General features: G+C 43.6%; 1 protein-coding gene across 1 annotated transcript in view; it reads left to right on the top strand.

The window, feature by feature from the left end:
* The window catches only part of cnk (connector enhancer of ksr), a 53,186-nt gene that overhangs the window by 18,656 nt on the left and 21,098 nt on the right, over positions 1-13,432 (top strand). Inside the window, exons 11-13 of the mRNA XM_084587315.1 lie at positions 3,624-3,706; positions 8,238-8,316; positions 12,193-12,235. Coding sequence (XP_084443441.1) covers positions 3,624-3,706; positions 8,238-8,316; positions 12,193-12,235 — 205 coding nt within the window. The remainder of the gene's footprint in view (positions 1-3,623; positions 3,707-8,237; positions 8,317-12,192; positions 12,236-13,432) is intronic.

Genomic DNA, 13,432 nt, shown 5'->3' with positions numbered 1-13,432 from the left:
ACGTTTTTTATTGAAATTTCACGTAGAACGCACATGAATGGAAGGTAGTGAACGGCGTTTCTTTTCTTGAGTTTCGGGATATTTTTGCATTTCTCAACCTTTGAGGTGTCACAGGTGAAGAGAGTTTCACTCAAGCCTTTCGTGCTCCCAGTGACTGTTGGCTCTTTTACTTGTAGGCTAGATCTCTTGTTTTCTGTCTCAAAAGTTGTCATGTCACACTGGTTCTGAACACAAGTTCAGATGGAGTGTGGTGCATTGGGATTGCATACAAAGTTTTTGCAGGAAAGCAGCTTGGCTTTAAATTCCACCAAACTGGCAAATTACAAACTGTGAGCGGAAATTTATTTGCTGCCCACTGTCGTCAGCAGTCACATGTAGCAAATTATATGTATTGCAGTAAAATCTCAATATAACGAATCCCGCGGGACCGCAAAAAATTGTTCGCTGTTTTGAAATATCGTTGTAATGAAAAATCTGCTATTATAAGCTTGTGGTCAAACCTAGGTATGAAAATGACGTACCTTGGCAGTAGGCACATGTGTATACACAAGCAAAATCTCAAATTAAAATGTTGCACTAACTCCAAAGCTGATTTATTTGAAGAAACCAGTTATTTTCTTCTACCGCGTGCAGCAAACATGACCACGCACTACATTACACCACTACAGCACATACACCTTCCACTTTGCGCAACACCTCATCGGGTGCATGATTGCACCGAGCGATGAAAGTATGGATTTTGTCCATGTGCAAAAAAAAACAGCTGCGCTCGATATGACCTCATCCTCAGTGTTCCATGAAATTTGAAAATCTTGTCTGGTCTTTCAAAATGATCGAGACGGTCGTCGGGGCATTGCTAGCTGTCTGCAGAGGCCGATTAGCTTTTTCCCTGTGCCGATTTCTTGCAGTGAAAGCTGCGTTTCTATCTTCTTGGCACTTCGCTGGCTGCAGTCATTGTCAGATCTCACACAAACTTTGCAGTAATATAATCTGTGACAAAAAAAGTACTGTCCCGCACGCGTGAATGGCACCAACGACCGATTGGCAAACGACACACAACACAGGAAGAAAAAATGGCAAGTGGCTCCGGCGCTAGGCCTGCTGGCTACTACGTAACAAACCACAGCTTTGTGGTGGCGCTAGAAGCTGGCACTAGATATGCTGATGATGATAGCTACAGCCCACGGGCCATACGCAGAAACGCCGGTTTGTTTCACACGAGAGTTGTGAGCTTCGGTGCCGTTAATTTTAGCCGAATTCATAATAGTACTGATGTTCCTAGATTATAGAAGAAAACGGTATTCTGAAATATACGCTTTTGAAATTCGTAAATCTGAAATAGTCTTACATAGAAAACATAAGAAATCGGCTGGGGAACTTAAAAAATTCGTTAATTTGAAAAATTCGTCAATGTCATGTTCGTAGTAACGAAATTTCACTGTATGCAGTAGCAGGTCTGCTTCGTGATCTCTAACTTGAGATATATATTGGCAGGTTTTTTATTTGTTCATGACGTTACCTGCTAAGGTGACTGTGGCATTTCACTACTGAACAAGAAAGAGAGAGAGAGAGAAAAAACAAAAACATTATTCAAACAACTTTTGCTGGGTGTGTGTTTATCGGGATGAGGATTAGTGGTCCTCCTTTGAGATGGCAGCATCCTAGACATAATTGTGAGCACGAAACTTGATGTAAAATTGGTCATGCGATGGGATTTTGGTATGTTTCGAAGAACCTCAGGTAGCTTGAGAGGAATATGTAGCCCTCTGCCATGTTGTGGTACAGGTGTGTTTTTATCGGTTTTGATGTGTAATGGTCTGCTATTGTGCTGATTTTCATATTGTGGTTAGGAGTATGACAATCATTTGCTACTTGTTTATGTAGCCAGATTTTATTAATTTGGTAAGGTTGGGGCATCTGATGAAGTTAAGTCATCCAAGCCTGCAGGGTATGCAACATGTGCGCTGTCGGGCCTGGCCAGCATTGTTTTCATGAACAAAGAGCCATTCTTCGAACAAGATGAAAGCGTCCCTTTCAGCTGTATATTGGCCAAAATTCGTTTGCCCCGTGGTCGTCATTGCTACTACTCTACTCAAGTACAAAAAAAGTACTGTCCCGCACGCGTGAATGGCACCAACGACCGATTGGCAAACGACACACAACACAGGAAGAAAAAATGGCAAGTGGCTCCGGCGCTAGGCCTGCTGGCTACTACGTAACAAACCACAGCTTTGTGGTGGCGCTAGAAGCTGGCACTAGATATGCTGATGATGATAGCTACAGCCCACGGGCCATACGCAGAAACGCCGGTTTGTTTCACACGAGAGTTGTGAGCTTCGGTGCCGTTAATTTTAGCCGAATTCATAATAGTACTGATGTTCCTAGATTATAGAAGAAAACGGTATTCTGAAATATACGCTTTTGAAATTCGTAAATCTGAAATAGTCTTACATAGAAAACATAAGAAATCGGCTGGGGAACTTAAAAAATTCGTTAATTTGAAAAATTCGTCAATGTCATGTTCGTAGTAACGAAATTTCACTGTATGCAGTAGCAGGTCTGCTTCGTGATCTCTAACTTGAGATATATATTGGCAGGTTTTTTATTTGTTCATGACGTTACCTGCTAAGGTGACTGTGGCATTTCACTACTGAACAAGAAAGAGAGAGAGAGAGAAAAAACAAAAACATTATTCAAACAACTTTTGCTGGGTGTGTGTTTATCGGGATGAGGATTAGTGGTCCTCCTTTGAGATGGCAGCATCCTAGACATAATTGTGAGCACGAAACTTGATGTAAAATTGGTCATGCGATGGGATTTTGGTATGTTTCGAAGAACCTCAGGTAGCTTGAGAGGAATATGTAGCCCTCTGCCATGTTGTGGTACAGGTGTGTTTTTATCGGTTTTGATGTGTAATGGTCTGCTATTGTGCTGATTTTCATATTGTGGTTAGGAGTATGACAATCATTTGCTACTTGTTTATGTAGCCAGATTTTATTAATTTGGTAAGGTTGGGGCATCTGATGAAGTTAAGTCATCCAAGCCTGCAGGGTATGCAACATGTGCGCTGTCGGGCCTGGCCAGCATTGTTTTCATGAACAAAGAGCCATTCTTCGAACAAGATGAAAGCGTCCCTTTCAGCTGTATATTGGCCAAAATTCGTTTGCCCCGTGGTCGTCATTGCTACTACTCTACTCAAGCTTTGTGGTGTCATAGAAGGAAGAGTTGCTGTTTTACTATGATCAGCAGTGCTCGTGATCAACCACCCGGCCTAGTTTGAATTGCCTTGCATTTTTCTCATGTCACAAGTTTGAGCCATAGGTGAAACAGACAAAAAAAAAAAAATAAAATAAAATCTAGGTAACTCTGATTTGGTTGAGGCCACCTGGGTTATTGTAGAAAATGCTAAATGTGCTAAATAGAGCTTTTCTTTTTTTTTTTTTTTTTTGCTTCAATTTAACCCTTGTCAGTGTTTTTAAGTTCCTCTTTTTAAGAACCCAGCTCGTTCGTTTAAAGGAGGTCGTAGTGTTTGGTTTTAGGATGTTTGGGATATTAAACCTCATAGGCCAAACCATCAAGCATGTACGAGGCAGTAGTTGAAAACGTGTCGCTTTTTGTTGCAGGACCTGAAGCAAAACCACCTTCACGGCAGATCCGGCAAAGCAAAGGCCCATGAGCCACCTTCACATGCCCAGGCTAACTCTAGGTATATATGTATATATATATTTTTTACTTGCTGTGCTTGATGTGTACATATATTCATTGCTTTCCTTGCAAGCAGTTAGGACGTGGCCAGAAAGGAGCTAGCTTGCTTATAAGGAGAGGGGGTCAGGAAGAATCCTTTGCTGCCTGGAAAGCAACGATTAGATTTGAATATGGCATAGTGGGCAAAGGCTGCTGAACTGATGGCTGGACAAAAATGCTGTGGGTTTTTGGCAGAGTGTCTTTCAGCACGCTGAAGAAGTTGTGAGATATCATTGTTTTTCAAAAATCATGTCATATAAATTTTGGTATATTATGAATACACATTGTGTTGGGGCAGGAGTGCAACGGAAGTGTGGGTACAGTCGTGCCCCGTTAATATGACCCCCGTTAATATGGACGACCCGAATTATGGACAGTTTTTCTGGGGACGAAACCTTTTCAATGTATTTATGCCTCGTTAATATGGAAACTCGCTGTCCGGACAATGGACAGGGGAAGAATGCACGCGCCCGACTTGGGCCCATGTATTTTTGTCTCGTTAATATGGACAGTGCTTGAAAAAAAGCAGAGGAGTCCGAACGGAAGTTAAAGAAGGGCGCCGCCCACGAATCTACGCTACAGCCGATACGGCGGGATGCCTGAACGAGTCCTGTGGGATTGGAAAGAACCAAAGCGGGCGTGTCACCGTTCTAATGGGAGAGGGAGGGACGGGGGGAGAAGAACGTACACAGCAAACCGAGGGTCAGCATAAGAAAGACCCCGAAAGGGGGGAACCAGGAGATTTCTGGGTGCAGCAGAAGTGCCGCCACAGTAGGGAAAACAGCAACATGTGGTTGCAATAAATTCTGCTGAACGTGAACAGAGAGGCTGGTAAAAGCATAAGAAAGAAATGACAGGAAGAAAGACAAATGCCTACAGTGGCGGTGGGAACTGAAGTTTTCTTTCCCAAAGCGCAATGTGTTCCATGAAGCCGTTAACGCTTTTCAGTGAGAGTTAAGACACACTCACAAAGTAGAGCGACAAAAGAAAGGCGACGTACGAACATGCAACCGGGACCGGGCGTCCTGTCCTGGACGCGCTTCCCTCTCATGCTCCTGGTTTTCATCCCTGTTGCGCTGCTGAACTGTCAAACTTTGCACACTAGGCGGTCCGTATGTCGGCTTCGCTTTGAGTCAGCGATGCGGCCTTGACAAGGTCTGAGCTCGTCGTAGTCGGCTAGCTGTCGTTCTAAACTGTACTTCAGCTTGCATTGTTTGTTTTATGGGAACACGTAAAAACGGCGCCAAGAAGATGGGATGTTCGATAGCCCTCTGCATAGCAGCTTGCCAACTTGACTCCCTTGCTTCCTTACAGAAACAGTACAAGGCAAAAAAAGAAAGAATCAGAAGAACGGAAAGGCAGAAAGGTTAACTAGGCAGAAAAGTGCACAGCATCAGGAGCCTGTAACCCTAAACTTGAGTCTGGCTTTTGGCATGGCGGGAGTTAAAGGCAAAAGAACAGAGCTGAACGTAGGCGCGAAGAAATCTGTGAATACAAGCGGCAAAAGCCATCTCAGTCAATTAGCTGCGAGGGACTAGTATCGACAGCTCAGCTATTTCCTCGCCTCAGGAGAATCTCAAGCAGCTACTTAGCGGCTACTTTGCTCAGTGAAGAGGCCATTTTGGAAGTGGCGGTAGTAGAGTAGAGAATCAGACGCTGATTCATCGGCCAGTGAGGAGTTCGTGTTTGAAAATTCAACCAACACAAAGCCCAACATCACGGGTGTCATGGTAAATGAGTCGCTTCAGACTGCACTACAATTTTTTGAAGACAACAATGACAAGGATAATGCACTCAAAATTGCCGGTGTTCTGTGAAATTTTGAGTCCAGTGCACACCGTTATGTACAAAAGCAGTTGTTAATTACAATTCTCTTTTCTCAATAAAATCCTTTTTGTTTTTATTCATGACTCCTTATTATGGATGACTCGCTTATGGACAGTTTTGGTCGGAAACCAAAGTGTCCATATTAACGAGGCATGACTGTATATGTAAAGGGAAAAGAAAATGACAGGTGTAAGGCAAAGGGAATGCAAAGGCTGATCACTACAGGGACCTGTAGGAACAAATAGTCAGCAAATCTTATCAGCATAATTTTCTGGGAAAGAAAAACTATTCATGAACTTAAGGGGAAGAAGAACTCGAATGGTGAATGTTGTCGCAGATTGACTGTAGAAAATGCGGTAAATGCATCCTTTTTGCGAACCACCAGAGCCTAGGTACATCCACAAGTATAACATGCACAACGGGCATAAGAGTTTTTGTCGTTCTTTGCTTAATTTTTCCTTTGCTGTCATTCTCCAGGAGATTGAGCTTCCTGTTTTGTGAATGTGTGTGTGAAATGTATCGTAATACCGCTGCCACATGGGCACTTTGGATCAAGATCAAGTCGATCGAAGTCGAGCTCGATGCGGATCCGGTGCTGCTATTCAGCGAATTCACCCGCGATTGACCACGATCCAGCTCGACCGCCTCGACCGCGGTTGAAGTGTCGTTGCCGCCCTCCGGTCACAGGCATTAATCAAACATACCAACTAAATTGATTGCTAAAAAGATTTATTATAAAACATATCATTTTAAAATAAATAATGTTGTCTTTAATTTATGTGGTTTGAGCTGTTATGTTCAAACTCTCAACACCATGTGCATGGTTTGGCAGTGGTAAACACACATGCGGGCTCAACCAAGTTTGGCACTTTCCGCATGTGCTAGTCGCCTGGTACCCTTCTTGCGCGCACAATGGTTGACACAGCTGCAACTCGTCCACTGAAGCTGTGATCAGAAAAAGGAGGACAAAGTTTTAATCAGGCTTGTATTTTTATATATATATATATATATATATATATATATATATATATATACAGTCAACGACCGATAATTCGGACTCCACGGGGAATGTAAACCAGTCCGAAATATCGAATGTCCGAAAAAACGAATGAAGCAAAAAATACCTGTTTATTTACATTTTAGGGTGCCTGTTTCGGGAAGAATTTGTCGATGCGTTGCTGCACGCACTTCCGCTTACGTGCAACTCACTGCACCACTTTCACCGCACATTTTTTTGAAGGCGAGGTCGAACCGCTTTTTAAAATTCCTGAGCCAACCGTCGCTGAACTGAAATCCTTCGATGCCAAGCCGCAGTGCGAGTGTCTCAGCCTTATGCTTCAAAAGGTGGCCAGAAACAGAAACACGCTGGGCGACAGTAGCGTTAAGCCAGATGTTCAACGCTTCTTCCAACTTCGGGTAAAGGCCTTGTCGCAGCCTTTTCTGTTCAGCTGTTGTTGTCTTCTCCATGGCCTCAAGAATCTTGGACCTATTCTTCATATAGTCCGATATCGTTTGCTTGGAGATGTTGAACTCACGGGCAACTTCGACTTGAGAACGGCCGCTCAGCACTTGCTGTATTATGGCTGCTTTCTTCGCCATTGTCAGCGTCGTGTATTTCCCACGTTTCGCCGCCGTCGGCACGGACCGCGAAGGCACCGTTGGCGCCATTTGCCGTGGCCTGTCGTTGTCAAACTCAAGAGAAACGTTGTCGTATGGTCACTTGAAAGAACCTAGCCTAACGCTACTCACGCACGAGGCACTGAACAAACGAGCACAAACTGGTGGCCGATGGCGAAGACGCGGGGAGGCCAAACATGCCCGAGGGCCAGTCATGCGGAGTGGAGCGCCGCTTGCTGTTCTCCCGTCGCAACTGTCCTGTCACACCGCCGCCTCCGTGATCAGCTCCAGCAATGCCGACGGCGCACCGTTCGCCGATCACGGAGGCCACAGTCGCTTATTGCGAGTAGGCGCCAAAGGAAGGCGCTCGTCTCCTTTCTTTCTTTTTTTTTTTTTTTTAACTAGGAACGGCGGCGGGGGAAGCGCGCGCATCGAGGCACCCTGTTTAGAGTCCGGACTATCGAATATAGAGCCGGAGGCTGTCCGAAATATCGGTCGTCCTTACACATCATGTTTATGGGGCCAGTGGCGGTGCCGCAGAGCTGTCCGAATAAATGAGCATGTCCGAATTATCAGCGTCCGATTTATCGGTCGGCGACTGTATATATATTAGAAACAAATCATCGCGTGCGTAGCGCCATCTCTCCTGTAGCGGTGTACCTTGTGATCCGAATCGAGTGGGCACGTGTATCATGGTCCATCTCGACCGCGCTTGAAACTTCAATCACGATTATTACTGATTGCGATCCTAAGTGCACGTGTGGTAGCGGTTCAATAGATGTATAAGAAATGCCGGCTTTTGGCTGTAATTAGACGTGTGACAGTAGGCTTTTTGGAGCCAAGTGTTTCATTTTCGGGTGTGGGTCAAAGTGCTGGGCCTTTTAACTTCAACCTTGCATCGCATGCTTCTGGCCCAGTGGTACTTTGCCATGAGCTGCAAAAATGTATTCTCGATGGTTTTCAGAGCCATGTTTTTCTGTTATTCTGGCATATGTTTGATGGCGTTGAAACCTCACTGTCACTGTCCGCGTCTTATTCGCCCGTTGCAGCGCACAGAGTGCTAATGAGGCACCAAGCGCGAAGGTTGGTTTTGCTGCCAAAGAGTCCCCAAAAAGGCCCCTCGCCCAGGTAGGTGGAATTTCATGCTATCTTCTCCCCTTTCTCCTCTTTTTCTCCTTTTCAGGGTGAGGAAGAATTGCTCGGGGCTTGCGGCATGATGATACTAAGTGCATGGAGTCTAGTGTTTTATAATAAGGGAGGCTTAATTTCTTGCGGCTTGTGGTGCAGTTGGAAAGCGCTAGAATAAGAGAGACTTTCACATTGCCTGAATTTGAGGAAAAATATGTTCGAGTTCTGGAAATTCGCTCTGAATGACAAGTTCTAGTGCGTTGTTTTAATTGCGTTCTTGACGGCTTCAGGTGACTGATGTGCCATTGCCAAATTTCTAAGCACCGGGTTATATTCAAGCTTCTTCAGTGGCCTTTATCCGCTCCTAATAATGTGCATTTAGCATACTACTCGAGTTATTATGAAAGCCATAGACCGTGACGAAATCCTGCCAAACCTGTTGCTTTCAGTTGAGGTGACCGTATGGTGAGAAGCACAGTTATATTTACGCGGTGGTAAAGGCTTATGCAGGCTGCATAAGTCGCAAGACATTTCACTGAAGGGTTCTTTCTTTTGCGGGGCAGTTACTAGCTTTGCTTAGAATTTAAACCATTACTTATCAGGGGGCATAAATTAGACGTGAGGCGCTGGCATCTCAGCTCAGCTCATGAAATATAATAGACCGAAAATGGGCTGCTCGGTTTTTTCTTTTGCTCGTCACAACCCAGTGTCTTGCCTCTGTGCAAAGTAAGGACACCTCTGCTACTTCCCTCCCTCTCTACCTTCCCAGGAAGCACAAACCACTGGCCAATATTGGTACTGTGTTGGCGATGTCCGGCCCAACAGAGGGGTCAGTGCATCGTGAATACAGTGCCAATATTGGGCCGATGGTTGACATCGCCTGGGTTTTTCTCCCTTTGAAACTTTTTACAGCCCTGTCACTGAAATTTGGTAGCTTTTCACCTGTTGACGTTAACCTCTCTCTCTATTTTTTACATTTCACACTGACACTCGCATCTGAGTGATTTCTTTGATGCAATATTCTTTGCTTCAACGCAGTGCCGGTGGCCTGTGGCTAGCATGCGTAAGTGGCTGTGGCATGCCTCTATTGATAAAGGGCTTCATTGAGAGCCTCTGTTGTAAACCAGTTTCAACGTGCAGCAGACAAAAGATTGTTTCCTCCGAGCGCCTCGTGCAGGCACTATTCCAGAGTCTGAGTTTATTTCTTGTTTAGTTTTGCTTGTCTTGTAATTTTGGGAGATGCTTATGCATGCACAGAAAAGGAATTTTCCACGTAAGTTGGAAGGTAGGATCTAAAGAAAGAAAAAAAAACGGAAGAATGGCTCCTGGCATAGCATGGCACGAAATGACACTTTATGGGCACCTTGTTTTAATTATGGCTGTTTCTTGTGCTTTCTGATGTCGTTCTGGTTGAATTCAGTACCTTCTTTCATTTGAGTAATGACTGATAAAGTATGCTGTTGACTATATATTTGACTAGCTGTGTAGCCGCTCTCTGCTTAGTGATGCTGAATTTGTGTGTCGCCTAGCGATAGTGATAGTTATGAGTATGCCACTCTTTTTGTTGACTCATGAACAGGCAAGCTTGCTTAGAAAGCTTTACTATATTTTGCCTCCGGTCTTGATCTGAGGGCATTTCAGTTCTCAAACCGAGTCATGACTGGCTTGAAAATGGGCACCACTTAAAAAAATAAAAGAAAAAAAGTTAATTTTTTTTTTCATTCAACTTTTACCTGTTGTCCTGTGAGAGCGAACCAGAAAATAAATAAGTGGTAGAGGGCTTTGATCTTTTAATACTAATGTTGCATGGTGCCTGTAGTTGCCATATCCTTTAGCTCACATTCAAGAGCAGAGTTGACCTGTCTTCAGAATGAATAGTTCCATCCTTCTTCGGTTCTTATTGATATTATATATCGGCAGTATATGTACTAGACCTGGTGACATCAATGCTTTTCTTAATTCTTGCATAAATTTCTTCAGCTGAGCCTAAATTGATTTGCTTTTGAAATCCCCTCTCTATCTATGCTTCACGTGCGCTTTTGTTGCTTGGGGATGCTCTAGCGTCAGCATCTAGCGTCTTGCAAGCATGGTTTCGTTTCGCCCGGCAGCTCACAGATGTTTCTACAATTCCTGATACACAGCTATTTCAGCAGTCAGGTTTACTTTGAGCTGGAAAACAGGAATATTTAACCAGTGGAGATTTACATACGCTTGCTGCTGACATGGGCTAAGTGTTCAATACTAGTAATAACCAATGCCAGTGCCCAGTTAGATGAATGTAGTGAATTTTGAGACAATTCAAGTGAAGCAGTGGTAGCTGAATGTCAGGTGTCTACACTCTGAACCTGGTTCCACATAAGTTCCAGCTATAAGTTAAAGTTTCACTTTAAGAAGTTCCACTTATAACCGGCATGTATGTGGAACCAGATTAACAGTGTAGGCGAGGTTTGGGATAGAGGGGTTGCTGTTGGCGTGCCTGTTGGGCAGGGGTCGGGGAATATTTACTAGGCTTTATCACTTTCCTTGGTGTGCCTGAGCAGTCTCTTGGCATAGCGAGGTCTTGTTGTGACATTTTACATCACACGGCATAAGTATCAGTGCTAAAAGACGAGGACAGAAAAGCTGGGAACAATGAATGGTGCAGAAGATGGTCTTTGTGTTACAACTGCAGAGGTATCACAACCATAAGGTTGAGGACAGTCTTGGAAGGATTTGCACACGTGTCAGGAGAAAGAGTTCGGCTGATTTGGTTGCTTGGAACATAGTGACAAGTGGTACCAGCACTAAAATATAACAGTAAGCTGGCAGGACACATGAATACTGGTCTTACCATGTTCAGAGCAACTTACTAAACCAAACGTCTGCATTTTGTGGCAGCATATCCTTGCTGTGTACCATTGGCCTGTGAGAACCTTCTTAATTTTTGGTAAGAATTTAAGATGATTTGTAGCCTGAAGAGGACATTTGAGTGCTGAGCTGAAGGCAACAGCATTTAGCACATTTTATTTTATCATTCATACTGAACAGAGAAGTGCAGTGCTTTAATACAAAGGCTTTGCACAAGCGTGCAGTACTCGCAGACTATGTTGGCACTGTTACTTCATGTGTGAAGTCTGCACCGCCGCTGATCTTTTGAATAAGAAATCTGAAGTTGCTAAATCACGTGGTGGGGATAACACACACGCACACATACACATCTAGAGTAATTTGTGTGGTAGGGAGAGCTGTGCATGTTATTCATGTAGTTGACTTTGTTGCTGTGTGCTCCTTCGTAGCACTGTGTTGATAGCTTGTGACATGATAGAGGAAGCTTTTATTAAAAAAAAAGATTATTTTTCTTCACTAAGCTTTTCTGCCATTCTGGAATCAAATTAATTTGAGGATGCTACTTTTTCTTTTTGTTGTTAGTGTTCGGGTCTAAAATTGTGATGACGGAGGTTGTTAGTAGGCGCTTGCGTGTTGTGTGGTAAGGTGTTTGCCGTGTTGTTCTTTGTTTGGCCTAGTTTTCTTGCGGTTAGTGAATCGTCAGTCACTTTCTGTCCGAGTGAAGGTGTCGCAGTGTTATTGCGTTTGGGAGGCAGCAGTCTGCCATGTTTATCATTGGCTCCTGCTCTCTCTTTTGTTTGTGCCTTTTGTCGCATGCATGCATGCATGTTCCGTACCGTGCAGTCACGTTGTGCGGCGTGTTTTAGTTTGTTCTGTTTGTCTGTTTTGTTGTGCCTGTCAGTTTTCCTGTGAATGCTTGTCTTTCTCGCTGCTGCTGCTGCTGCTCTCTTCCTCTTTTTGGTCGCTGTGTTTGTGTTTTGTTTCTACATAGACTTCTTTTTTTTTTTGCTCCTTTTTTTTTTTTTTTTTTTTTTACACTTGCCATTACAGCCTCCAGCCACGAACACAAAGACACAATGTTCAGAGAGACTAGGTGAGTGTGTTGACAATCGACACGCCCCATCGGCATCTGCCGTTTTTTTCCTCTCATCTTTTTTTTCTCCTCGTGTCCTGGTTCTCGCTTCGGCGTGGCCAGTTTTTACACGTGGTTATGAAGATAATTTTTTTCCTGGGCGGAGAGGCTCAGTTTGTTGGGAGGTTCTTCTCCAAGATATGTTTGTAAGCACAACATGAGTCAGCAGCACCAAGCACCTGATTTACTTGTGTTGTTTCTTGTATTTATGTTGTGAGATTGTGAGTTAACTGTACGTTTGTGTCGTGTATCTGTATGTTCATCTCTATAAAGTGACACATAACTAGATCGTAATGCAGTCGTGCAGCGCCAAGGTGTGGTAAATGTGTGTGTCTATGTGTAGTAGAGACCTATGCTGAACTTTCTTGTGATGACTTGTGATTAGGAAACTGACACATCGAGCTAACTGAATGAAGGTCAATCTTACATGCTCACATAGTTGTTTTGGGTTTAGGTCACATAAGTAGCTTAGGCTGTCGTGTGCCACTTGCCCACTTTGCAATAATGCAGTAATGAAGAACAAATTGTAAATCATACATGTGTAGTTTAATGCCTTCATTTATGAAAAAGATTTTAGAAAGAAAGGTTGCGGGTATTCTTACCCCTTTTTTATTTGTACGAATTGCTCTTGCAGACCTGTTTTGTATATTTTTGTGTCCTGTTTTGAGTAAGTGTGCTTCACTCAACTGTCAATTACAAAAAAAGGCCGATGTTAGCGAATTGATGCTTCATTGAGGAACTCTCTGTGGACAAGCAGAAGGAAAGGAACAAAGAGAGTTTGCCTATGTTGTATATTGCCAGTACTTGGCCACAGAGCAAAACCTTGGACGCTTACAAAAAAGCTTGAAATTAGGGGAATTAACACTGGATGTTAAACGTCCAATTTTTTTTTGCCGATTCCACAACAGTTTAGCTAGAAGCGTCGTAGAAAACCTGTATCAAACATTTTTCGATTGGATCATGCTTATGGTTTTACAGTAAAATCTCGTTGCAAGAGACATGGATAGAAGAGACACTCGGTTGTAAGAGATACTTGAAAATGGTTTGGTTGGTTTCCCTATGTTTGCCATGTTAGCAACGTTGCATACAAGAGACATGGTTACAAGAGACACTCTGTTACTAAGGACAACTTTGGCAGGTTCCTGAAGTAACTTTTTC

This window comes from Amblyomma maculatum, chromosome 1 (assembly GCF_055883805.1).
Source record: "Amblyomma maculatum isolate TAMU_Amacu chromosome 1, ASM5588380v1, whole genome shotgun sequence".
Lineage (NCBI taxonomy): Eukaryota > Metazoa > Arthropoda > Arachnida > Ixodida > Ixodidae > Amblyomma > Amblyomma maculatum.
This window is presented reverse-complemented; position numbering and strand designations above follow the sequence as displayed.